Genomic DNA, 27,697 nt, shown 5'->3' with positions numbered 1-27,697 from the left:
GCCACGTGTCTCCCAAGGCACTGCATGTCTCTCCTGCTGGGAGCTGTATCCCAGGAGCCGTGCCAGCTTCCCTGGGAGCAGGGCCATGATGGCATGGTGAGGCTGGCAGGGGCCTGCACCAAGCTAGACAAAAGAAAGGACCCTAATTTTGCTCCCTTCCCATCGTCCTGCCCACGGTGTGCTTCCCTCCTGGGACATTGTCAAGACCAGGCTGGATAAGGCTTTGACTAGCATGGGTAATGGAAGATGTCCTTGCCTGTGGCAGAAGGGTTGGAACAACATGATTTTTAAGGTCCCTTCCAACCCATCCTGTGATGCTTTGCTGGGCTGAAGGTTTCCTGAGAAGTTTTGCACATGAATGCCTGTGGCTGGGCTGGTTGGAAAGTTGTGTTCACATTTCAAAACTTATCCCTGTTGCCTTCACCTGCAGCTTCTCCTGCACTCACTTGTTCTTCCCCCACATCAGTGAATTAAAAAAAAAATATTATTTTCCCTCTTGTTGCTGGCCCTGATGCTGGCAAGAGCTTGCAGACCATGTTGGGGCAGTGTGCTCACGCCCTGCCACGCAGAAGTGCTCTGAAGCTTTTCTGCTTCCCAGACTGAACAGCTACCTCATTTTCCCTTGATTTTCCTCCCTTTCCAGAAGATACTGTTGGAGGGAAGGTATCAGAGATGGACACTGCACTCTGGGGTGTCATCACAAGCTGGTGTGATCTGCAAGACCCCGCACTGACTTTGTCTGTGATTTTCCATGCAGCAGGGTGCACGTTGCCTGGCGCGGGAGGCGGGGTGGCCCCTGACGTCAGGGCCAACTCTTCCAACTGAGCAGTGCCCAGCTGGCCACAGAGACCTTTTTCCCACTGTAGCATAAGGCACAGTGTCTAGAAAGAGGATGGCTGGGATTTTCCACAACGCTTCTGCTTTTAATTAGGGTAAGCGTTGCCGGCCATCTTTGTTTGGGTGTAAAAGCTCACCTGCTTTTAAATATTTCTAAAGCTACCATTAAAACAGCCTAAATATAACACGCACACAGTTGCATCTTGGGATGAATAAATTATGTGTCCCGAATGAGAGAATGAATGTATGTGTGAGACAGAATGTGAGAGTGGGTGGAAGCACTCATATGGTGTGTGTGGGGGGTGCATAATTAAGCACAATGAGGCGATACAAAAGACCAGACTGGTGGTAATTGCCGAGGTGAACGCGGCGAGCATTGGCAGCGCCCAGGCTGCCGAGCCGGGGGGCAAGAACAGAGGGAAGGGCAGGAGGAGGGCACCGAGCGCCTGCTGCTGCAGTGTGACCCCAGGTCTGCCTGCCAGAGGGGCTGCAGGGGGACGGGGAACATCCCAGCACATGACTTTATGAAGGAGACAGCAAAATCAGCACCAGAGCAAACACTTGTGTTGTCTCCAGGTATTCCTGTTTCCAGCCGGCTGGCTGGACACCTTGCCCTGTCTCTGCATTTATCCTCACAACTTTCTGGGGAGGTGGTGAAGTGCTATCCCTTGCTCCTGCGGAATGGGAGCGGAGGAGCCTCAGCCTCCATGTGTGAAGGCAGCTGGAGCCCATCCAGTGGATGCAGCTCCAGGAGAGCAGGCAGTCATGGCACACCCACGCAGGCAGGGTGCCCATGTGAGCACCGAACCAGCAGTTTTTCTGAGCAGCAAAGCCCAACAACCAGGAGGAAAGCCTGGAAAATGATGTGGCTCAACAGCCTGCAGAACTCAAGCTGGGGTCCTTCCTCAGGGCTGCACCTGTACCTTCAAATATCAAATGGAGCACGAAACCAGGCAGAGGCAAACCTGCCAGCTGAGTGTGGATTTAGCACTCTTGGGTCCAGCTTAGCGCCACTTTCAAACTACCTTCTCCAAAGCCAAGAGGCGACAAGAATAACTCAGCTTCCTGCGATCTCCTCCCTCCACCCACAAAAAAACTGAGCTGCTTCTCCTGCCCACTCTCCTTTAATCAGAATAATTACTTGTTTTTCTTTAAAGTCAGATTTGGCTACATTTAGTGAAATTTCCAAACTGCCGGATGTTGTGTGATTTTTGCTAGGCTGCCGTTTTTCACAAAGTATGTGACTTTGCCATGAAACATCTCAGTTTACCATACAAATTTTGTGCAGAACAAAAATAAGATCTTTTACTTCTGTCTCCCTTGGGTAGCATGGAATCTTTGGTTATAATTACCACAGGTGTAAAGCTCTGCCTACAGAGGCCATCCAGATTACAGGGAATTTTAGCAGCTGGCATTCCTGTGAGCCAGTGGATCTGCACATGCAGACACCCAGCCAGGGCCTGGGCTGCTGCCGCCAAGATGCACTCAAATGTAGCAACAAACAGAAAAAAAAAAAAGTCTGGCCAAATTTAGAAGGGTGTTTTCCTCTCAAAGTGCTCTGCAAGGAGAAGTGGCTAGTGAGAATTTATTAGGACAACAGATGCATTAATTTTATCTTGAATTTCGAGGCAAGAATTGGAAATGAGGATATCCTACTAGGTGATAAAACTGTCTGTCACAAGACCCCCGAGTACATGTCACTTGCAGAGTGCCTGGAAAACACGCGATGAAAGAAGTTGGTGGAAGGGGGTGGGAGACTAATGCTTTCTGGAGCTCAGTGGCTTGGACCATCACACTTTGTTGTATTTGTTCAGACAGGGAAAACGTGGGAGGTGGTGCAAGCATGCTGTAACAAGAGAGATTCTGTATTTATCACTGCAAAGACTAAACACAGCAAGTCACATTACTACTGCAGGGAGAGGAGACTTGCTAAGCCCAGTGCCAAGGGGTCAGGGCTGCTCCTCAGCCTCCTCTCCCAGTGGCTTCCAGCAAATATGGGGGCCAAAGCGAGAGACATCCCTTTGTCAGGAAGGAGCAATCCTGCTCTTCTGTCGTGTACCCAGCCCACTTGCTGTGGGCGAGGGACCAACACTTTCCTGAGACATGCACACACCACGCACAGCAGCTATTTGGATACACATCCCTTCCTGACTGAAAACTCATGAAATCCAGGCTTTGGGACCATGTTTGAAGGCTGTGGGGCTGTTGGAGTGGGACAGCTTGTTTTGCTGCTGCTGGGGCAGTGAACTGTCAGTAAGTGCCCGAGGAGCAGCAGAGAGGATGCCTGAACCCTATGCGCCCACGTGCTGGTCCTGACAGGTGCCCAGAGCCCAGGTGCAGCTGGGGCTTTGCTCAGCAATCAAAGGGAGCAGCACTCGGCAGTGTAAACAGTGGGATGTGGTGGGAGCAGTGCAGCACCAACCGAGGAACAGCTTGGATTCACGGGGAAGGAAGGGCTGCACACTACTCTGTCTACACGGGCTGATGCCGGTACTTCCGATGCCTGGAACGCTGCCGCCTCCACATCCTCTGCTGCTGGCACACAAGCATTTCCTAACCCTCCACAGCACTGGAATGAGGGAAGGTATCCAGGTATCCATACCCTGCATCCCCTCGAGCACAGGTGAGCACAGCCCTGGGGCAGTAACCTCACAGGGTTTATCCAGGGAGAAGAGCTGCACGGCAGGGCAGTGAAGGGAACACCCTCCCTTCCTCTCTTCTCTGAAGAACAAAGTGCCTCCAGCACACCTGAAAAGGCAGAATGCTTAGTTTGAACCCCACGGTGGTTCAGATAAGCTGCCAGACTGTGTATACAAAGCTGCCAAGAGCAGTTTCTTGCCTCTGCTGTTAAGCCTTCCTAAATCCATCTCCATTTCCAGATGGATCCTACAAACTGCCTCAAACTCAGCAAAAGGGCCCAAGAGTAGCAAACAGCAGACATTTGCAAGGAACTAAGACAACTCCAAAATGAGATTTTGGAAAGCCTTCCCAGTTTGCAGAGCAGTGCCTTCTGCCTCTTGCCCAGTCTCTGTGAACAAGTCAGTGCAGGAGAGGCTTCACAGAAAGGCAAAAGGACCGGGGTGTGAAATGTGAACACAACTTTCCAAGCAGCCCAGCCACAGGCATTCATGTGCACAAGTGTCTGTGAGCTGAGAGAAGTGAAGTCCTCCTTGCACAGAGACACTCCTGTAAACTTTCTGGCACATGCATTTTCAGAAGACCTTTGGAAATCAGCTGCCATGTGTTCATCCTAAGAAGCTGTCACAACACTTTTCTGGAATACAGCTCTGATTGTTAAACCATTGCTGGATACTGAGGCCAGTTTTGCACAGATATTGGTCTAGTCCTATACCTTGCTAGGAAATATGTGGTGAGCTGTAATATGGCATTAGAAGCACCTTGTGCTTCGTGACCTCATGGCATTTCCCCTACCTTGTTCTCTTTTAGAAACACATAGTCACTCCCTAGATCTCCCTTATTTTGCTCTTTACTATTTAATGGTCACTGTTATGGCCAGAAGACTGAGAGGAACACACCTGCCATGTGAACAGACAATGAAGTTAATTGCATGTACAGTGCAATGTTTTTTTTCATCTTCATATGTATCCTCTACAGAATAAACTTCACCAAGCTGAAGGATGGATGGGGATGGCTTTTCTCTGTGCATCCTGGATGTTAATGTACTGTATATCTGCATACAGGTTGTTTATCTATTCATGTGGGAGTTACAGTGATCAAACACCACAGAATGGAAGAATTATTAGGTAGCTGATCTAGTCCCAGAAGAGCAGGACGCTACAATTCATAAAAAAAAAAAAAGGAAAGAGAAAGGAAATATAGTCTGTACTTACAGTAAATGACAGGAATGAAGAAAACAAAGTCCCTTCATCATATCTAGACAGTTTGGCCAAGACTCCTTCCAAAATGGTGACAAACTACAAAGACAAAAAATACTGCAATTATTTTTAATAATTGGACAAAGGTGTAAAAATCTGCATCACCTTCAAAGGAACCAGTGGACTTCTCAGCATTGCCAAAGGAATGGACCACCTCTCCCTGAGCACAGTGGGCAAGGAGTGGGGAGAAAGGAGTGTTTCCTTTTGGGTGCTGTGGTGTACTCTTGCTGACTGGGATCCCCCCTCAGTGTCCTGGGTGGTGCAGGGACAGGAGGTGGGGGCAGTGTGTGGGGAATCCAGCAGAGCCTCTCTGGCAGGGGAAGGCTGTGGTTCCTGCTCCCAGTATGCAGTGGCAAGCACGCAGCTAGCTGGGTATTCTTGCAGAAGAATTGAACTGGCATATGTTGGCGGATTATGTTTAAAGGTCTCCACTGTATAATAGGGATGACTTGTTCTCAGAAAGTTTGAAACTAGAGGAAAACACACCCCACCATCTTTCTCCTTTCATACCAATTCCCCTCCGTGTTAGCACAGCACACCAGACCTACACAACCACCCAAGGGGAATGCTGGCAGCTAAGCTACAGAAGCTGACTCCGATGAAAAACAATTTCCAAACAATTAAACCTGACATTTTGGAATGTATTTCCCACTACTGTCATCTCTAAATTAATTTCTTAGAAGAGCATATGGTGATCTTGCACAAGATGAGCTATTTTGTCCACACAACCTCGTGCGTAGGAGTGGTGACCACCTCTGCATGCCACCCCAATGGCTCTGCAGCAGCATTTAGCAGTGCCACCCCCTGACTGCAGCTACCCCAGTGCTGTGGGGTGATGCTGACCATGGGCTGTTACCCCATTAACCTAACACCCATTCCTCAAAGCCACTTCTGGCCCAGTATGGCAATCCTCCTAGCAGAGTACTACGTCTCATGCAGCTCCTTATCAACAAAGAGTCACCATGAAAGGACTGGGAGATGTATGATCCTGCCTGTGAGAAACAAGAAGCCAATTCAACATCCTAATGTGTCACATTTTAATGGAAACGCACATATTAAAGATGTTAACAGTGAATCACTTCACCTGAAGCTGAGGGTTACCTTTGCCACTAGGAGTGTTATCATTTCTTTGACGGTTTCCTCAATTAGTTCATCTATTTTTGAATGGTACTGGTGCTAAAGAAAAATAAAAGGAGAGGGGGAGGAAAATATTAGCATTGATCACAGCCAACAGCTCTACACTTGTCAGTCTCTTCCCTTGGTAAGCCACAATAAATAGTATTAAATCAAAGAATTATGCAGCTTATTATTACCCTGGGCCCCACTGCAGTGGCCAGTGACTACTTACACTTGTAGGAGAGACCTTGAGTTCAGGAGAATCCTGCATCAGTTTTGAAGCCTGGGCAAACCCTGCCTTGTTCTGTGTGCCCACAGCTCTGGGAGCCATGTGTGGATGTCAGAAGGGAGCCTTTACCATCCCTGTGAGAACCAGCACCCCGTGCTCCTAGAGATTCTGAAGCCCCTTTGCTCCAGGAGGGGAACAGGCAGCCCCTTCCAAGGGCACCACAAACCACCCAGCCCTCAGCATGGAAATGGGGGGGATGTGCTGCTCCAGGAGACCTTGCAGGGGGCTTAACCACTGGGAATGGTGCAGCACCCCTCCCACCTACTGCAGCAAAGCAGCTGAACCTGTGCGACCCCAGCTTCAGCAGGCACATGGCCCAAGTTAACCACTCATTCCAATACTTTGCTGTTTTGTACTGTGAGGTAGATTTTAAAACCACCCAACAAACCACGACGAGCCTTTTTGTCCCATGCAAAAGGCAGTGCAGCCCTGAGCCCTGGGCAGTGGCAGATCCCGTGGCAGTGGCTCAGCACTGGCTGACCAAGGGCTGTGCCTGCAGCACCAGCGTTTCTGAGTCTTCAACCCAATTTCTGCACACGCCAAACCTTGCTTAGCTTGGGAGCTCTGATGCAATCAGCTGCAATATGGCTAGAATAGGTACTAAAATACAGTCTTCTACTAATTTAGAAAAGACCTGTTTCCAATACAAGATTTAATTAGTGAAAACATACAGTATATTCTTATTTTCAATGGACTGAGAAAATACTGATTATGACTGCTTTCCAACACAAAACATTTGATTTTTCAGTCAAACATTTCAAGCACTGGTGCTAGTCACTATATTCATTACCACTTGGCATTAATATTGTTTTAAAATGTTAACATCAAATCACATTGAAAGAGACAAATCTGCTTTAAATACTAATCAGACTTTGGGAAGGAAGACTGTGAGGGCTTTACAAATGCTAGCTGCTGGTCTCAGTGTCTGATCGGTACTCTGAACTGCTCTACAGTTTGGGGATTTTTTTCTACGGCAGTAACATTAATATAGGAATTTGGGAAAAAGAAAATAAAAGTAGGACACACTTACCCACTCTTTTGCAAACTTTTCAGATGATTGGGGACAGAAATAAAGAGGAAAGTGCAAAAGACAGGAAAAAGAACATATGAAGATAAACAATAAATAAACCAAAATCTTTTAAAAAAAGAGACGTATGAGAACAGCAGCATCATGCACAGAAACAATAAGCAATGGAAAATGAAATGGGGTCAAAACCTCCTTTCGCTGAAATGCCAGAGATCGCTACCTGTAGGATTTGGTGGCAGTAAAACAGCGGGAAGGGACCAGATTGTAGCTGACACCTGGCACTCTCTCATGGTTTTATTTGGCTCCGGAGAGGAAGGGAACCGGCTGTCCACAGGCAGGGTTCAGCCTCGGGGCAGCCACACAGCCCTCACCAGGGCAGCAGGGCCAGGGCAGGGGACATGGCACAGCACCAGCCCAGGGCCTGGCTGGGGGCACTCAGAGCCTCACCTGGGCACGAGGACAAACGGGCACGGCCACGCCACAGGCTGCGATCTGCTGGGCCCACGCGGGGGAAACATACACGAACAAGCGGGTGATACTTGCATTGGCAGCTCCCATTCCATGTCCTGCTTTGCAGGTCAAGACATACACAAGTCCCTTATGGGATCATAGTTATGATTAATCTTTAATGCACAGCTAGGCCTTATCAGCTCCCAGGATTGACCTGGCCTTTCCCAGCACAGCTGGAATGAAGCTGTGGGGCGACAGGGACCTGTAACAGCTTGGTACAGGTAGAAGCTGCTGATGTGCTTAGCAGACACAGCCAGGACTTCCTAAGGGAAATGGAGAAGGGGTAGTGCATATATTGGGGTGTCTCTCCCATTATGTTTTCCTTCTGCAACTGCATTTTCTGTGTGTGTAAAACTTTGCAAACAAGTATTCAGCTAACTGCTTTCATCACGTAAGTCATGAGTTTGAATTCAATCATGACTAGCTATGTGCAAAGCAATTCACTGTGAAATGCACTGACTGATGCATGTTCAATAACAAGCTTGTTTCCAAAGCAAATAAGAGCCCCAATGGAATAAAACCACAGCTCTGAGAGCAGGACAGGAGCCTGTGCATGCACCGAGGTGGTGTGGCAGTACCCTGAGCGCTCATTCCATCGCAGCCGCAATCCCCAGGGCAGAGTGAGCCCCGGTGCCCTGGCAGTGACCATGCAGGACAGGGCCTGCCCCAGGCAGCCACAGCCATGTGCACCCTGTGCCACCAGTGCCACAGCCCCAGCTCCACCTCGGGAAGGGGAGCCTCGGCCAGGACAGGTCAGAGACGGCGGCCGTTTGGAAAGCGAGCGCCTGGTGCTGCTACAGATGCCTGGCTTGCAAAACCAGCAATTCCAACAGTCCTTCTACATTCTTCATGGAAACACTCAAGGTTAAAGATCACAGAGCTGGTTTGCTTTACCCAGCATAGCCCCCACTCTCGATCAAGTTCATCATAGCTTTCTATTAGCTCAATTATTACAATCCATAATCAGTGCACTACAATGATTCAACTTGACTTTATGTGATGAGTATCTTGCCTTGTCATGTAACAGATTGTGTGTATGTTGTATTTCTCTAAGGACCATCTGACCTTAGATATTAAATAGAAACATACTAGACCAACTGAGAAACATTTAATACATACATTTATCCCCTTAGATGTATTAAAAATTCAGAGGAAAAATAAATATTTAAGATGGTAAAGTATGTTTACCAAATGTTTTAACAGCTGCCTTTAGAGACAAGGAAATGGAATGAAATGATGGGTGTTTGTTTCACAGGGTAATGCTCGCAAAACGCATTCAAGTATCTGCTAAAGTGAGTGTGGCTGAAGGTAGTGTGGAAGGGAAGGCCTTTGGGGTGGGAGGGAAGCCACAGAGCAAGGTCAGGTCTAGGCAAGGAAGGTGCCAAGAGAGTCTCTGCCCAAATACAGATTGAACTGTCAGAAAAATGTGTGGTTTGTTTCTAACAAAAATGTCATCTCTGGTTAGGTCTGGGCCAAAGGCCTCACCTGAGCTCTGTGGTGGGCATTGTGAGCCCTTTTTGCTGCCATTGAACTTTCTGCACAGGGACACAGGCTGGAGGAGCCATGTGCCAGCTGGGGCACTGATGGATGGTCCCATCAGCGAGATTCTGTCCCTCCCTGTCTGTCCATTCCTCCCCTTGCTGACCTGTGCAGCTGCTACACACCAGAGATGGGAGGACAGAGGGACTCAATGAGGCACAGACCCAGCTCCCCGTATTACTGAGAAGGACATAGGCTGGAATCCCAGGCTCCCATGCCTCTGTTGCATTTCCAACTGTCTCATCACTTCCAGTGGGACTGGACGAGGCAGGGTGGCATTTTGTCCTCCTCTCCCAGGTTGTAATGACAGATCCACATGGGAACTTTTACCCCCCTCAGCCTGACCACCTTGGCACACAGGTTTAGACAGCTTCAAGAACAGGAGATGGAGATAGTCAAAACACAGAGTGGCACAAGTGAATGGAGGGGGAGGTAGTAACACTACTTAAAAGAAAAAAAAAAAAAAGGAAAAGGGAGGGTGTATAAGATACTGCAGCCCTAAATGGTAACCTATGCACCAATAATTCATGTCTGCTTTACAGGTTCCGTTAGTTTAGCTATCTGTTAAAAACCTCATGTCCCAGCAACTGCTGCTTGCCACAGGGGTTTAGCTGTCTCGGAGCTGCTGCACCAAACACCTGCTGGAAGTGGCCCAGGCAGATTTGCAGCTGATCCCAGCTGCAGCTGGAGCAACCACACAGCCACCTCCTCCCCTGTCTCCTGCAGTCTGAGTCAGGCTGAACCTGCAGCGGGACTGATGCTCAGAATTTGGAGGAAACTGTGGCAATCAGGGAGCATCACAAGTCAGCATGGAAAGATGCAGTGAGTGCCTGGTCACACGATACCCGGGCACAGCGCTGATGTGATCAGTCTTGGGCCATCTGAATACTTAACCTGGCAGTTTAATGAATGCAATGAGCCTCCCTTGTCTTCACGATCTCCAAAATCTCCCTGTTCCCAGGGACTGTGCCAGTATAAGGGTTTGATCCTGGTTTGCAGTGGGGAACATGACAAACGTGAACCTTTGCAGCTGACGTGGTAGATGCTGCAGCAGCTGCAGGCTGAGGGATTTGGGGAGACACATGGGTATGAATATGGAACAGAAAATGGTAGAGAAGTTCATGTCCAGACCTGGACAACAAAAGCCCACTCAAGATCTGCTCCAGCTGACCTGGAGGACAAGATAAGACCTGATGATGGGCAGTATGAAATATCTTACAAGGTGCATGTCACAAATAAAATGTCAGAACTGAAATATGTATAAGAAAAATAAAAAGAACAGCTGAATCTGATCCAAACACCACTGACATCAGGGCAGAGAGCCCTGCTACATCCAGTGGCCTTTGGAGCAAGTTCTTTCAGGGGAACAAATTGAAGTGAACAACTGAAAAAAACACAGGAACAACTAGCAATGATTCACTGCAAAATCTGACCATGGAAAACTGTAGTGAAAAGGCTTATCTAGGAAATGCTGACAAGCAGCAGACTAGGTGAGCCAAACAGTATTTGTGAATTTATTCTAAACTGGTATATGAATATTCAATTTGGCTTGAAGTCACTGGAGCAAAATGAGCATTCTGATGCATTTAATTCATTCCAATTTGCCATGTCTTTCTAATTCATAGGTCAATTCACAGAAACTTCAATCTGCAACTATGGCTTCAGAAGAAAATAAAAGTCAGCAATTAATTAAAACAGGTTTGTTATTTGGGAACTTGAGTCATTATGAACCTGGAAATCCAGAATGATCAAGTGTGCTGATTACAGCCAGTACTCGAGGAAGGCAAAGCAGCTGGAATTTCAATCTACTTTTGGAAGTTCTTTATTTTTGTAGGTTTTTTTTTTTCCTTACATGCATCACAGCAACAACTTGGCAGTTCTGTTTTCCTTATGTTTTTCTACAGAAAATAGCCATACACAGAAAGTGTGTTGCTGACACCTGGCTCCAAGGTGCAGTTAATGACTCAATTTGTATGGTCATCATGCAACAACCAAGCTTGAGAGATACCGTATGCATACCACAGTCCTTGCAAAAAGCCACTCCTAAGTGACAGGGATTCCGAATGTTTCTATTCATTAGATTTGAGAGCAACCCCCTGTACATTCATCTGCACACTCTCTATGGAAGGCTAAATCCACAAACGATACAACGTCTCTGAAACGAGCACAACAGGAGACAGGAAATTTCATGACATTGCCTTTAAAAGCTGTGAAAGGAAGAACCTGCATTTTTACCTCTTGGCCCATTTCCATACTGCAAAGCTTTGTAGACTGAGCTTTGGCATCCACCATGACATTAAACATGGTGCATATTGATTGAGGGACTCGGAAATCTGTTGATCGGCTGGTTTTCTGCAGTTTTACTTCAAATGCAATCCTTGTTCTGTGAAGGAAAGTAGAAGATGATGTTTCAGTTGCTTTTAAACATACTAAGACAATAATAATAAATTTGAAACAATACTGAGAGGAGTTTGAGAGCCAGAAAACTGAATGCTGCTGGGAGTGCCACAGTGCAATTGTTACAAATGTGCTTTTTCTAAAAATGATTTTCCTGTTTAAAAAGAAACCCCCTTTCCAGAATACACATTATTTATAAAGTGTTCAACAGTTTCAGGGAAACTGTGACTCTCTTATGCTTGATAAACAGTGTGATGATGTTACAAACAGCAGTGTCAATGCACACCTTTAATTTGGTTTCATTAGCTGATTAATAACCACACCCTGCTGCACTGAAGCTCCTATTGCTCCCTGACAGCAACTACAAATAACAGAAGCTCCTTCATTGCTTGACTGTAAGGACATTGCCAGATCATTGCATTTATAGTGATATGATAGTATTTGCTCACTGGAAGTTCTTAATTGTCTTGTAAGTTCACAGAAGTGGTTTCCCTGCACCACTCACATTCACCAGATTGTATCTGCAAAGCATCACAGGCACAGGCATATGAACACACCTGCATCACCCACCTCCCTGTTCTCCTGAGGTTTCACTGAGATCAAATCTGACATCCCTGGCAGTAACAAACCATGATACATCAAAACCTTTTTTAGGCCAAAACCTACAAAATCTGATCCTGTGTCCTATTTTAAATACCAAGGCATTTGTGAGTCTAACAAGGGAATGCTTTCCAGTGTGGTGGGCATTGCCTTGCCTTTTTTCAGAGCCCCTCTTCATATTCCAGAGGTACTTCACCAATCTAACCTAACACAGAACAATTATCACATCACACAGAATCTGCCAATAAATTAACATAGGAGCTTCAATTTAGAAATAACAAATAATATCAGCTGCAGCTCAGGAATAATTCTGAACTTAAATGATCCTCCAAGGGTTATGCAAATGAAAACTCATTTATGAATGTGAAGCTCCTGTTCTGGGGATCAGATCTGAGCTGGTATGTAGGTCCTTCTGCCTGGATTTATTAGTGAGCAGGCCTTCCTTGCAAGGGCTGCTTTCCTGACAGCCCTGAAATACAACCCAGTGTGGAAGGCAGGGTGGCTCCTCCATGGATTCAACAGTTCAGAGACAGACGCGAAGAAAAATGTTGTGTCAAACTGAAATTGCTAAAGAAACCTTAGCCAGGCCCTGTTTGCAGGTGATATAAATAGGGAAGGCAGCATATTGGTTTACATCAGCAATGGCATTTGAACTGATTTAATTACCAGTGCCAGATTTAGCCTGGACTCGGGGACTAGAATGTTGATAATTACTGAAAGGACCCAAGGAGACTGGGATTTTCCATCTCCTCATGGAAAGGAGCATGTTCCTACTTATGCTCACAACCATTATATATAGTTGTACCAATACAAGATGGGTCAGGTTTTTACAGAGGGACAACACATTTGTAGAAAGATTGAGGCAAATCAGGGAAAAAAACCACCTGGCTTCCAGGCACACAAGCTCTTCTTTAGATGTACCTGGAAATTTGTTTATTTTTCCCAGTTATCTCAGCTGAGCTAACTTGTTTTGATTTTTACAGATCATTGCAGCTATAAGTGTGCTGTAGGGACAGCAAAGGGGCCTTAATCCCAAGTGAAAAAAAGAAAAAAAGAGAAAATAAGTTTCACTGGTGGTGCTAGAGCAGAGAAGAGAGCAGAGCTCCATCACTGGGTTTTCTCCTAAAACACAGTCTGACAACTGAAAGACAACTAAAGCTCAATGTTTGTGTCAGACACAGGACCAAAGATGGGCTGCTGCAATAAATTGCTCTATGTCAAAGATATTAAATGCAACACATCTCATTGCACTTAAAATGCACTAGGGTTTATTCCAGAATGGTGAGAGAACAAGCCTCGAGCTATCTGCCTTCCTGCCTGCATCTCAGGGATTCAATGTGCCTTCCCCTGTGCTGATACTGCACATCCAGGCTAGTGAGGATTGTACTGAAAATAAATGCCACACTCACACTTGCAGAGTGGCCAGGAAAGTGTGGTACAGGACAGCCACATCACACCCTGCAGTTAATATTAGCATGTATTGACTATATTTGGTATCCATTTTTTCTCTGGTTCATCTCTTTGTCTATGAATTTTTGCACAAAGAAATACCAAGTTCATTTTTTCTTCTTGCCTCGTTATCTCTGATGCAAATGGACATAAATTGCAGTGGAAAAGTTGGAAATTTAACTTCAATATTTTGCTTTCAAAATGACAGCTGCCAGTATGTCTAAAAGTTGCTTAAAGATATCTCTGTTTTGGAAGATCTGCAGGTAACTATGCTATAATGTGGCTGATGATACAACAGCTTTTCCCAATCAACGGCAGACGTGAAACCCGTGTGCCAAGCAACACACCATCCCACTTTTTAAATAATTTTTTCTTGGTTTTTTTTTCATGTATCTGTGCTTTTTAGGCGGGTGCTGGGATCTTTCTTGTGGGTATGCCTTCAGCAGTCAGAATCATCACACCAAACTGCATGTTACAAAGATGTGACCTCACTGAAAATAAGTAATTACTACAAAGCACAGAAAAATGGGTGATTTATTGCCTTACTGTGAATAAGCACTCAGTCTCAACAGACAAGTGCCTGCTTGGGAGAGTCCACGACTGACAGCAATGGGGTGAATTCCAGTTTTAAGGTGGAATAGCTTTGCATCCCGTGAGCTCTTGTGAGAACCATGCCAGGCTCCCTCATGGGCACCCACCTTTTCACACAGGACTCGATCATGTCACTCGCCATCAGCTTCAAGCGCTGCTCCAGGTGCTTCCCAAACTCCTCCTCAGGCCAGTGCAAATCCCGAATGAAGGTCTGTAGGGCATCGAGTTTCCAGAACATATCTTCTGAGGTGCCTGATCCATTGCTGGCAGGGCAAAATGAGAACAAAAGTCAGAAGTGGCATCGGGGTCTTGGCAACCTGATGTGGAGACCATTCCTGCAACAAGTGTGAGGCAGACAGCAGTTTCATACACAGGACAATGCTGGCCATCTCCACCATCAGGATTTTGAGTTTTACCATACAGTTGCCTAATCTACCTTGCTGTCATCACCCACAAAACTTTCCAGACCAGATGAGTAAGACAACATCATGAATTACACACATTAACGGGAAGAACGTGTGTATGGTAAAAATCAGCCTTAGTTAATAACCACATTAATGTATGTGATTATTAAGAATCAAGGCCAGAAATTGTGGGAGAAAATCCTTGATCAATAATAACTGCCATACTAGGCTGTATGCAGTTATTAAGATTTAGGGTTTCATGCAATTCTCCCCCCTCCAAATTATATCTTGGGTTTGCCTTGTCCCCCCAGTGTGGCCCCGTTTCCAGGTAAGGGACAGTGCTAACAAGTGGTGAGCGAGGACACACTTTATCTCTTGAACAGCTGAAAAAAAATTGGGGTAAGTCAATTGAGCTAAGGGTACATCTCATATCTCATATCCAGGAGTTTCGGCAGGATTTACTGCTGTACCTTTTTCTTTGCAAAGGCAATTACAGGACAACAAATTTACATTTTTAAAAATTTATTTTGCAACAACTTTGGTCTGCCACAAAATTCTCAATTTCTTTCCCAAGCACATATTCTTGTACCCACACCCCTGCCCAGATGGAAGTCTTTAGTCCTGCAGTGTGTAGCTACACCAGCTCTTTTCACAGTATAATTATATCTCAAACCTCCACTTACAGAATAAAAATACAGGACTGGATTGCACTCTGTTTGTGCACAGAAATTTATGCATCTATAACCCTTTTCTCTCCCTCTCTTCTTCTCCCTCACTTTTTTTTTTTTCCAGAACAATTACCAAGGGAGCTTCAAGAGTTTCAACCCCCTCCTCGCATACCACTAATGCTAACACAGTAATTTATAAGATATTTAACACACCATGCATTACCACTTGTGCTGACATCATCTATAGAAACAGATGAGGGAGGGTGTTTCTATTGTGACAGATGCCAGCTGCATTGAGTTAATGCTAGAGGAGCTGGGAACTAATGCAAACAGGGCTACTCCCAGGTGAGAACTGTAGTCCCAACATGCCAGAGGGGTCCTGAGGGAGCCTGGGCTAGCAGAGTCAACAAGATAAAGAATGAATAGTCTTGGTTGTAAGAGAAACATATCTGACACTAAGCAACAGGTAACATGTCCTTGATGGAGGGGAAGGGTGAGTAAAAGGGAACCAGGGAGATGAAAAGATAAAGAATCAGGCATTTGCTTTTGCCAGGGGACCAATTTGGACAACAGTCTCACATGTTCATCTACCAAGAGTTTTTAGTTCAAACCTGTGCTTGGGTGTAAGCAAGCTTTAACAGTCTAAACCCAGTTTTGGAACTGCATGGATTTACATTTAAAGTGATTTAATGTGTACAAATGCAATAATTGGTATTTACTACAGCAATATTATGACATCCATTTGGTTTCAAAATTCTTGAAGAATTATTCTCAGTCTTTTTCTCACTTTTGATTAGGGCTCCATCCAAGTAAACAATATAGTATATTCATTTCCAAAATGCACTGTTCGGATTTTGCTTGTGAGCACCACAATTACTCTAATCACGCCGGCAGCTTGCAATACACCATTGATGCTCAAGCATTTTCAGAGGGATGATCCAATTTTCTGTCATTACATGATTCTTATCTTTTCAAGGGCAATACCACAAAGCATGCACAGAGCAAGATTAAAACTTTCAAGTACTCTTTACAGACAACTGCCTAAGCTAGCCTTTAAAATAACTATCTTAGCATGAATATGAGTTGTATGGCTTTGACACATAAACAACCATGCTAATATTTTAAAAGGTTTTAAATCTATTTAAAAAGATCTCACATCAGTGTTTTCTTTGCTTTCATTCATTACCAGTGCTCTGCAATCCTGCCTGTGCCAGACTAATGGCAGAGGCGTTCTGGTGGACTCCAGGTGTAGATGTAATTGAGGGTGTTTCAGCACAAGGGAACAGGAGATTCTTGGGTGAGTTCTTCAATTTTATCTATTAAGTGAGAGGATAGAAGAAAAGCACCACAGTGCTGTCTGAGACCAGCCTATGCTAACCCTAAATAACTCCCCAGGATTTTAGAAGGAGAATGAACAAATAGCAGTTCCCATAGGATATCCTGGGAGATGAGCTACCTCAAATGATGAGATTTGGGTTGAGCCCACTGGGTACCACCCTCCACACTGCTCACTGAGAAATCTCCTAAAAGAGAACTTGCCTAATCTGTGCTGAGGATTTGTGGTGTGTTCCCCCTGAGCTTCACACACATACCTTGGGACACTCAGGCAGGAAGCTGGGAGCACAGAGCTCAAGGCTCCTACAGAGTGACTGCTTTGACACTATTTTCCAAGCCATAATCTAACACATTGAAAATCTCTTTCTTTAGTTGGTCATGGCATTATTTGGGCAGTAATGAAGGCTATGGAGCTTTAATTGCTCTCTAGATCATCCCCCAACACGAATGAAAACTGTTACAGGGTGCTCCTTTTTCTTAGACTGCTTCACCAAAGTCAAGACAAAAATTATCTGGGAATTGCAGAGCTCGCATTAAATAAAATTAATTTTTAGATCTACATCTGGTCCACAGAAATTGGTTGACTGGCATTGAAATTGATTAATCTTCTCTTTTGGACAAAACTCTTTGCTGAGACACATAATGTCACATTGTGAGTTCTGTGGTTTGTATGTTATTCAGACCATACCCCATTGTTGACAGCTATTTTGTAAAGCAAGATACTTGCTCAAACTCTCAGTGGGAGTTGAGACAAATTTTCAAGGTTTATACAAAAAAACCCTCAAAATACACATGCCAGAAATTCACTAGTGTCTCATTCAGAAAACATCTAATTAACTGTATCACTCTTTAAAGTTTTATGTAATGCACAGAAACAAACAATACATATCCATGCCAAGATTACTTTAAATTTAAATGAGATCTAATTTGAACTGAATACACACTCAGAATCATAAATAGCAGCCATCCATGACGGTGCAGAAAAGCTAGGCATTTGTGGGATGCCTAGTGGGATGTTAACTGGTAGATTTGGTACTTTAGGGAGATTCACATTTGGTAGATTCACATTGGGCAGATTACTTGTTAAACTCCTGTGGAAGAAACAGACAGAAAGAAAAAATACCATAACAGTGACAATGCCGATGTAGCAGAAGCACATGACACTCAGAAACAAATCTGCAAAGTTCACAGCATGAGGACAGTTAAAAAACTAAAGCAAAACATTTCAGAAAGAAGCATGAGTATGAAAGTTTATGTACTGTGTTTTCAGTCTGCTATAAAATTCAAATTCCTTTTGAAAAAAAGCAAACCAGAATGAAGAGAAGAATTGCAAAGGGAAAAATTGACAGAGAATTTAAACACCTGCGAAAATAACTGCACCTTCAAGTCCTGATACCATTTCAAAGTGCAGAGAGCAGCTTTTCTTCCAAAACATCTCTCTTTTAAGGAAGAGTCTCAGTTCTTACACACACAGGCTCAATGGAAGTACTAAATTACGAGATCTGCTAAGGGACTGGAATTTGAAATAATAAAGAGAGAGTCTATAATTCCAGCCATAAGAGTTTTTCTCGCCACCAAGCTCAATGGAGTTAAAATTTTGCTGCAAAACCTCTCTTAGACCCTCCACAAATAAAGATGGGCTAATCTGGAGTGATGAAACAGTGAACTTCTTCCTCTGCAAAGACCGTGCCCTGATCCTCCCCTGGGTGCAAAACAAAGGATTGTCCAGCCCCACTATTTGTGCACTGTGCATAGTGAATCCAGGACTGGTATGTGACTGTTTCATGGCTGGAAGTGGGCCATGAGGTGATTAAGATAGTCAAAGGTTAATATGAAGCATGTGTACTTGGGCATCATGACTTCAATCAGATTTTCAGATGTGCAGCTGTTATGCAAATAGAGATCTTTAAAAAGTGGACAGCTGTATTGATTTAATGCAAGATTCTCTCCTGGAACAAGGTGCATATAACAGTGATGCATGCCCAAAGTTTGGAATGCACCCTGACATATTTCATTGTACTAGGTCTCTAGATGTTGTAATTGGTCTAATTCTGTTTTAATGAGTATCTCATCACAGTTATATTCTACATGCAAAATGAAAACATTAGGAGATCTGGGAATCAGCAAAACACAGAACTCAATTACCTAATTCACATATTACCTGACTCTCAGAAGAGAGGCCAGTTTCAGAAAAATGCCTCATTTCTGCCCTCTCCCAGGAACACTGCCTGACCCCCTGGTACACAACCCACAGGTGGTTTTACAGTCCCATGTGAGGAACAAAACCAGATGCGTTTTCACCAGATTTTTACTTGGACTCAGTGAAAATGGAATTAGAAATTTAGGATTTCAGCTTCACCCTGCACTGCTGAAGCTGCTGAAAGCTTTTCTGTTGATGCACACAGTCACTGCTTCAGCATCCAAACTTGCCTGCTCTGACACTGCATCAGGATATGGCACCTTTGGAGGTCTTGCCCATTTCCCTGGATTAAATGAGTTACTTTACAGACACCATTATCTGGCTTCCTGTGAAACTATCAAATTATACACCATGTCTTTCAAGGCATATTAAAATCTTAGTAACTTCCCTGAGACATATTTAGCACTTCATTTCTTACTGCAAGTTTTATATATCAACCCCCAAAGCAGTGGAATTGAGCTGCCTGAATAAATGTTTCCTAACGCATCAGACGATGTGAACCACATCTCTGCAAGAGCTCAGCTTGTCATTGCTGGTGAATGTTAGGGAACAGACTTCATTCTTTGTGAATAAAATCCCTTGTTGGGGAGGAAAATCACAAATCAAAGTTTTTTCTAGTGAAAAAACCCTCACGACTACGCTCTGATTTCTAATTATTTCTATGATTCTTAGTAGATTTAACTTCCTGCTATCTGTATGTTCTCTTTTTCAGGCAAAGAGGAGAATTCACTACTGTCACAAAGCTGTCCATTGTTTCCATTCATACTGTATCTGCTGCTAAGATGATATGACTATTGAATGAGACATAGACTACATAGTGATTGAGAGAGTGTTAAATCTTCAGAAATGGCAGTGCATGTGGTTAGATACTGATATGGAATAAATAAAGAAATAGCAAGAGGTGGACAACATATAAATGTATAAGGAAAAGCAACTTAAATAACTTAGCCAGATGGTAAATACATAAATCAGAGGACCTTTGGTTTTAATATTAAAATTCAAGAAGTGACAGTGTTATATTAATAAAAACACTGTATTAATAAAATATGACTTCTAGAGTAAACAGTATACTATATTCGCACGGAAACATATTTCTTTTATACAACACATTATTTTGCTGATGCAAGAATATGTTGCAAGAATAAGTTAGTACTTTTAAAACAAAACAAAACAGCAAAATAATGGAGTATATTATGTTAACATACAGTAACTAATGTAAAAAAAATATTCTCCTGAATTGACATGCACAGTTTTTCAGGTTCAACTGATCTAATTATCTGACTAACAGTTGCAGTGAGACCTCTAAAAAATGATTAATATTACCAACAAATGTTCCATGAAGCCTGCAATTGTTCAGACCATAAAACTACAGGTCCAGGATGAGAAACTGTTTCTAGAAGCCAGCCATGCCTATTTAATATAGATGGCTAAATATAACCTCAGCCATCAGGCAGGGAATGTGGGCATTTGCATCAACAAGATGAGGGCTGTCTGATTTAAGACGACTCAGCTTCAGGACTGGATCCTGATACGTTTGATGAGAGACACAAGCTCTGGAGCTGCAACGCTTGTTTTCCTGGTGTCTTCTGCTTCAGCCCTGTTTGTTTGTGTGAGCTGTGGAAATGCCCTCACCTGGACTGTCTGCTGGGAAGTTCTCAGTGCAAACAGCCTGGCAGTGTACCCCTGCACACCCTCCCAGTGCTCACACTGTACCGCAGCACCGGATGGAACACGTCCAGTTGCACCGCGGCTGCTCCTGTAGAGCTGCCCTAGCAATGAAAGGAGGGCAGGAAAATCACAGTATTTTTACTGAGCTGTCTCCTGGGTTCGGAATAGAGCTGAACGAGACCCTTGGCCACACCTAAACGCTCAGTTCCTACAGGATGCCTGAAATGATTTAGTGATGGAAGACGCAAATGCCTGTCTCTTCCATCACTATAAACACTTGAAACCTCACTGTCGAGGCTGAGCAAACGCTCAGGAGCAAATCTTTTCACAAAAGCCTTGATGTGAAGCAAAAGCTTGATAGTGAAGTAGGCAGTCAAATCTGTGCTCTTCCTGTGACTGACACCCAGAATAGTAACAAAAATACTCACTTTCACTACAGCGGTGCTTCTTTTAAGGGGAAACATTTTTCACCATCATTCTGTAGTTGTACAACCTTATAAAATGATTAGTATAATCATATTGTTCAAGTTCTGACATTTATATTAATGATACATTTATAAATAGCCTGCAAAGGGTTAGTGAGCAATTAATAGATGCTAAAGCCAGGACTACAGAGCGATAGAGAGAGCCCTGGGTCAATGAGTAATGTCCTAGTCAAGCCATTGAAATTGGTTGTCATTGCATGAGCTTTAGCATTTGCTCAAAAAGATCTTTCAACACAGACACACACACAGAGACACACACACATACGTGTCAGCTGGCTGCGAGATAAATCAGCACTCTCTGAGAGAAGCTAGCATGAAAAAAACCCATTGCAAACCCTACTTTTCCAAGACCTCTCAACTCACCAGAGAACAGACCTACTCTGCATCCTGCATACTTGGATGACTGTGCGAAGGACAAGTGTTCCACATTTCTCTGCGTGGATTCACACAAGCGCACCAGCTGCTCTAGCTATAGGGCACGGACCCCCTGCAAATTCAGCAGCTCTGCAGAGGCAGATTACAGAGCCCTCATGAGCACACAACGTCCATGCTTTCCCCCCACCATTTTTTTTCAATACTTAACAGTATCTCTCTCACTGTGATTTCTATACCTAACTCTTCAGAGCATAAGGTGCAGAGTATTCAGCAATGAAAATAGAAGAAATACATGCTTGCAAACTGCCATCTGGTCAGGTTATGGAGGGCTACATATTTCAGCCTTGACTGCAAACACAAGTACAGAGAAACCCTTTCAAAAGATTCTGTGTTGTGGAATAATTTCTTGGTTAAGAGGAGATAATGAGATTTCCTTCTTGTAATGCACTGTAGAGATCCAGGACAACAACAAGCCTGGTGGAACGGCCAGCTTTGATGATCTGTCTTTGCTGGCCAACTTGAAGGTCTATCTCCAAAGTAGAGGAAAGCCGTGGAAGAATATTCTGCAGTGTTCCCGATTTCCAAAAAAGCTCTGCTGGAGAGGTGTCAATAGAAGGTCACAATTTGGTTGGGAATTGGCTGCTCCAAACTATTTGAGAATACATGGCCACAAATTCAAATGTGCTACAGTATGGATATGTGGGGTGAGGAGAGAGTAGATACAGGAGGGCAAGTCAAACAGAAAAAGTCTCTAACCTGAATTTTTCTGCAAGTTCCCTGTCGATCAGACAAAGAGGAGCAGGTGGTCTGCCCAGGAGGCAAAGATGAAGATGCCTTAACATTTAGTTCTGAACAGCACATGAAAAATGTCATAAGATCCTAGGAATGACACTCCTTTTTCCCTTTGCACTGTATGTGCCACCCTCTGGCACTCACTGGTGCCTCCCTTCACCGGGCCACATCACGTTGAGCCAGCGTTTGCAACTCACACTTTTGTGTGCGAGACATAAGAACAAAATATCAACACGTGAAAAAAAAACCCATGGTGCATCTTTTCACCAGATGGACAGAAGCTTCTTGTGGAAAGCACCCACTTTCCTGCTGGAAGAAATCTTTTATATACCCAAGTCTGTAAGAGAAAGAGTCCATCCTGGGCTTTCGCTTGGAGATGCAATGCTCAAAGCACACTGTAACTGGAACTCCAGAAGGGAATAACCATCACAAGAGAACTAAGAAAAGCTCTTTTATAACTATCAGAGATAACGTGGAAATGATAGATGCTGGCATACCCAGGGACAAAGCATTTTGACAGGCAAGTAGCACATCCAAGTACTTATGGACATCTATAGTTAACTCCTTGAAGTCATTAAAAAGCAAAAAGATGACAGCTTCTGATAAAAGAAAAAAAAAGCAGAATGATTTGTTTATTGAGTGCTTGACCCAGGTGGACAGGTACACAGAGTTAACTGCCTCTGTTTCATAACAGACAAGGAAATACATATTTTTTACTAAAGCAGAGCTCTGAAACTGAAGTTAATGCTAACTTCGAAGTGCAATTCTGCTTGAAGGAGTGGCTGTAAAAATGGCATTCTCCTACTCGAAAGATCTATTTCTTGTATGTTTTCTGGGTCACATCTGCTTATTTGAAACAAGATTTTTTAGGATCTTTAATCCTGTTAGCCTGCAGACCAAAGACAGCAAATGGAAAGTGAGAGAGGCTCCTGAATGCCAGCCACTTAACCCCACTCAAAACAGAGGGGATGATCAGGTGTCAAGAAAAAGCCCGAGATTTGGCAGGCAGAATCCTTACGGATGCTGAGGATGCACAAGAAAGAAAGGAAAAAACCTGGGTACTCAGACTCCAGGTTGCATATGGGAGGCTGGCTGCTGAACAAAATCTCTTTTCCTTGTAAACGGAACATATTTGGTGTGAAAAGCCCTGAAAGACCACACGTTCTTTTATACAGCAACCTCTGAGAGTGCGGTGCCATTTCACTTTCCCTAGAGAATGACAAAAAAAGCAAGGAAAAGAGTCTCTCCAGAGGTCACCTGGTCCCAGTTCCTGGTCTGAGGCACTGCCAGACTCATGTCACTTGCAAATGGTCCATCTTTCTCTTTTAGTATCTTTATTAGAAGGAAAAGTTAGCTATTTCCCTTTGTAGGATCTGACTTGGCTTTATAGAGCAAGCATGACAGGGTTCAGCAATGCTTCAAAACCTGTGAAATAACAACAGTAATCCAAAGCACATGTCACATTTTTATCATTCACCAGCTCTTGAGTTCAATTTGGGTTTTTCTCAGGCTCCCAATTTCTTGCTCGTAAACTCCTAGCTTTCCAAATGTAAGAAATCATTATGCTTGAGTCATCTTGCCCATGTTTTACTTTGGTTTCTGCACATCTAATCCTACAGGCAGAGGAGCTGGGACTGGCAGAGCTGCCCTGGACATGGGGACAAGTGCAGCCACCAGCCATGGGGCTGATGCCAGAGGCACACACTGCAGTATCCCCCCCACAGGGTGGGTGGAAAAAATGAGTGTTGAGAATAAATACAGCAATGACTCACAGGGGTTATAGGGCTGGAACTGAACACAGTGAAGCGAGATTTTTTTTGTTCTGAAAAGGAGCTATGTGAGTTCAAAAGCAACATTGGAAAAGGCCTTTTAGAATGGGTTCCAAAAAGCCATGGCAGTTAAGAAGGTTTTCCCATTTTCATGCTTCCCTGTTCAAAGGCACATGGTTCAAACTGAGGCAGCGATGCATTTCAAAAAGCCAATACCACTTCCCTCATTAACCTGAAAATCCTGAAGAGATCAGGCCTCCTATTTATAGCATTAAACTAGAACGTTTAAAGCATTTTCTGCATGTCCAGTCTAACGTTTGCTAATTCACCTCTATATGAATCTCCATCCATTTGCACCCAAATTCCGATTGTATCAAAGGAGGTTTCCTTACTTTACTGGCTCCCATGACTCCCGCTCAAAGCCCCTGTGAATTGACTGTGCAATTGAGGACTCCATCAGATCGACATATCTAACAACAAGTGGAGCAAACAGGTCTTGGAGGTGTTTGTGGAATTTTCCATTGCACAAATTATCTAGAATAGATAAATAAAAGTATAGTAAGACACTACTGTTACTACAACCTCTGTAACAAACCACAGCGTGGCACTTCATCAAACAATGAATTTGTCAGTGAACAGGAAAACTTCAAGAACATAACAGGAGCCAGAGTTCATGACACAGACAGCAGGAATGACTTCTTACTCCAAACAAATAAACAGACAATGAATCTTCTTTTCCATTAATGTAAAACTTACAAATACATTATCACTTCCTGTGAATAAAACCAGTGTAAGAAACACAGCACGCCAAACATTATGGGTTTAGCAGGTGGGAAAATAATTTCTTCTTTGGTTGCTCAGTACCATGATGCTGGAACTTGCCTTCTGAGGATGAGTCCCTGGCTTTTTTCACATAGTCTTAGAAAGCTAGCTGGGGTCCTGGTCTAGGACCTAGCTAAGGCAATGTCAATTTTGCCACCAGCTCCCCAGGGAGGGTTGGACTATCCAGGAAAGTGCCAAATTCAAAACATGGGTTTTGAAAGCATGGGCCCAAGTGCTTTGGAGAATTGTCTTATTTCACAAAGCACTATTCTTCTGAACTGTTTAATTTAATATTTTCCTGCCTTCAATAAAATCTTAAAGCAAGGACTGGCTTACTCCATGCCAAATAAATGCAGTACACATATATAAAACAATACACACATTTAATTACAAATATAGAGTACCTAATTCCCTGCTTATCAGGCAGCCATTACCAAGAGACTTGAGAAGATGAAGCAAAATAAAATTCAACTTCCCACCTTTGACTTCAGTGATTTAAGGGGTGTGCTTTTTCTAGTGGCAATGCAATAAAAGCTGGTGCTAAAGGAGTTTGTAAATCTGTGAATCTCCACCCATCTCAGTTCTCTGTGCAGTAAGGAGAGGCTGAAAGCATTATCAGTAACCTGAGCAGCCCACTGGAAAGGGAATGATCAGAATGCAGAATACATACAGTCACTACGGAGGGAATCGTTAATGAGCTGAAAGAGCGGGAAGCTGTCCCAGGTGTCTGGGGGCTGCACCTCTAACGCTGCGTCCATATCCACCGCAAACAGCGACAGGAAGGTCTCCGCGTGCTCAACCATCAGATCTGACCACCAAGCAAAGGCCTTCAGAGTTGGCAGAAAAAGATAATAAAGATGTGTATTAGTTCTAATAAAGCGCAGGGAAAGATGTTAGGCCACATATCGTAAAAAAAAAAAAAAAAAAAAAGCGCATCTCATGGAAACTACCTTTATTGTAAAGAGAACAGTGCTTTGGGTGCTAGCCTGCATGGGCAGTGCTAATCACAGAATTAGGCACTGCGGTTCTAACACAAAGCTTTCTTGTAGAGGGTCTCTTCAGAGCTCCACTGTAAAGGCATGCAGCTGTAATGTAGCAGAGAAGGTTTCATCTGTTCAATTTACAATAAATGACTTCATTAATGATGCTAAGTATCAGGAAAAAAAAATCAACTAATTCTTATTTCTAAAGTACAGAAATTTGGGAGTTTCTTCACTGTGCTTGTAGGTTTTCTGATGTGTTTTTCAACAGCTTAAATTCTACTTGGATTCAGTACTTGCATTTGTCTTGAAAAACTAGAAGCCTGAGACATTAAAATCTGTCCTAAATCATTCACACCATGTTTTCAAGATATTTCAAACATCACCAGTAAAAGTTATTACAGCACTGTTCATTTTACATGGTTATCTAACACACTACCACCTTCATGATGCTACTGATTAGGAACCCATTACAAAGCTCTACTATCAACATGCCAAGGTAAAAAAAAAAATCTATGGCAAGCCTATATTTTCACAGAGGCAGGAAAAACATATGTCTAAACTTGAAAACCAAAAAATATCAGTGAGGTAACTCATTCTCATGCACATGGGTCCTTAAAATTCGCTGTGCGGGCTCTCTGAGGTGACATTCACATCATACATGGCTCAGATGTGAATGCTGCAAATGCATGCATGCGTGTTCAGTAGTCACTTCTGGCTGGGAACATGCAATATGAGAAGAACTGTCCACAGGACCATGTGCTGTCATTTGGAAGTGATAGGAAATTACTCAGTGACTTAAAGGAGCTAAGGAACAGCTTTGCGGCACTTGGCAAGAAAAAGAAACCTCTAGCTTAGGCACAAGAGTGGAGATGAAACGGACGACATTGGGAATGGAGGAATCAGTTTGAAGAGGAATTGCCAGTCAGGGAAGGGCATTTTTTGCATGTTTTAGCAGACGTGAATAAGCAGAATGGGCTTTCACTCAGGGTTCAGTTCTGATTCACTGATGTGCACAGCACAACTCCAGCTACTGGTTCACCTCGTCACGGAGAGGGAACAGCACCTCCAAAACAGGTTACTGCCATAGTTTTTCCTGTTTTGGCTCGACTTCTCAGCTGCCAGTGATAGTGGCAGGGATCTTTGGAACTATTTCCACTCCTCCAATCCTTTAAAATATAAAGCAGACTGACACTGCCCTGCTATTATTCCATGAGTAGATACAAAATGGATGTGAAGGCATGGATAGACTGGGCATTGCACTCGGCATTTTCTTCCCAGAGCGCATCCAAGATGTAAACCAAATAACCAAAATAACCACATGATCCCCAAACTAATCTTAGGATTGGGCCTGCCCTGTAATAGGGGTGAAGATGTAGGCACAGCTTCAGTGTCTGCCCATGCCTGAAGCAGCAACACCAGCAGGTGAGTGTCCCAGTGGTCATGGCATGGGGACAAGGTGGCTACAGCAGAGTCCTTTGTCTGCAGACTGTCCTCAGCTTCAGGCCCATGGAGGAAGCTGCCCAGCTCTGCTGCAGCATCTCCTGCTTGGGGGTGCTCAGGGGTGAAGTGGCAGTGGTGACAGTGGCCCTGGGTGTCTGCAGAGTCATCACTCTGGGAGAGCCAAACCAAGGTGAGGGAGCCTGTGTGGGGCTGACGTGTGGAGCAGTGCTCTTCAGCACTTCTCCACATTTGGTGCTGGTGTCCAGCCAGGCACAAGTCTGGATGGCAGTGAATGCCATGCTGGGAGGCATCAAACCTCTGAGAGACCATGGAAGAACCAAAACCATCCAGAGGCAGGTGTGCTCCTGGTGCCTGCTCCAACCTGCTCACAGAGGTGGCTGGGAAAGGAGTGCTGCTGAGCAGTGGAGCTGTGCAGGGTCCTCTGATCTCAGCAAGGCCTGGCTGTAGTTTTCAGGAAGGCTGCAGGGGCTGTCCTTGCTCTGAT

General features: G+C 44.1%; 1 protein-coding gene across 16 annotated transcripts in view; it reads right to left on the bottom strand.

Moving 5' to 3' along the window:
• The window catches only part of CADPS (calcium dependent secretion activator), a 207,102-nt gene that overhangs the window by 24,664 nt on the left and 154,741 nt on the right, over positions 1–27,697 (bottom strand). For 7 of the 16 annotated variants that reach the window (XM_071439465.1, XM_071439449.1, XM_071439450.1 and 4 more), the window contains 8 exons: positions 25,440–25,596; positions 24,340–24,481; positions 17,603–17,749; positions 14,359–14,514; positions 11,450–11,597; positions 7,169–7,183; positions 5,835–5,909; positions 4,689–4,772 (listed from right to left, as the gene is read on the bottom strand). In XM_071439465.1, coding sequence (XP_071295566.1) covers positions 4,689–4,772; positions 5,835–5,909; positions 7,169–7,183; positions 11,450–11,597; positions 14,359–14,514; positions 17,603–17,749; positions 24,340–24,481; positions 25,440–25,596 — 924 coding nt within the window. The remainder of the gene's footprint in view (positions 1–4,688; positions 4,773–5,834; positions 5,910–7,168; positions 7,184–11,449; positions 11,598–14,358; positions 14,515–17,602; positions 17,750–24,339; positions 24,482–25,439; positions 25,597–27,697) is intronic. The other 9 variants (XM_071439452.1, XM_071439454.1, XM_071439456.1 and 6 more) reach the window with 3 other exon arrangements.

This window comes from Agelaius tricolor, unplaced genomic scaffold, assembly GCF_023055355.1.
Source record: "Agelaius tricolor isolate 1412-34295 unplaced genomic scaffold, bAgeTri1.0.p SCAF_14, whole genome shotgun sequence".
NCBI lineage: Eukaryota > Metazoa > Chordata > Aves > Passeriformes > Icteridae > Agelaius > Agelaius tricolor.
The sequence above is the reverse complement of the archived record's forward strand: the minus strand, read 5'-3'. Positions and strand labels throughout refer to the sequence as shown.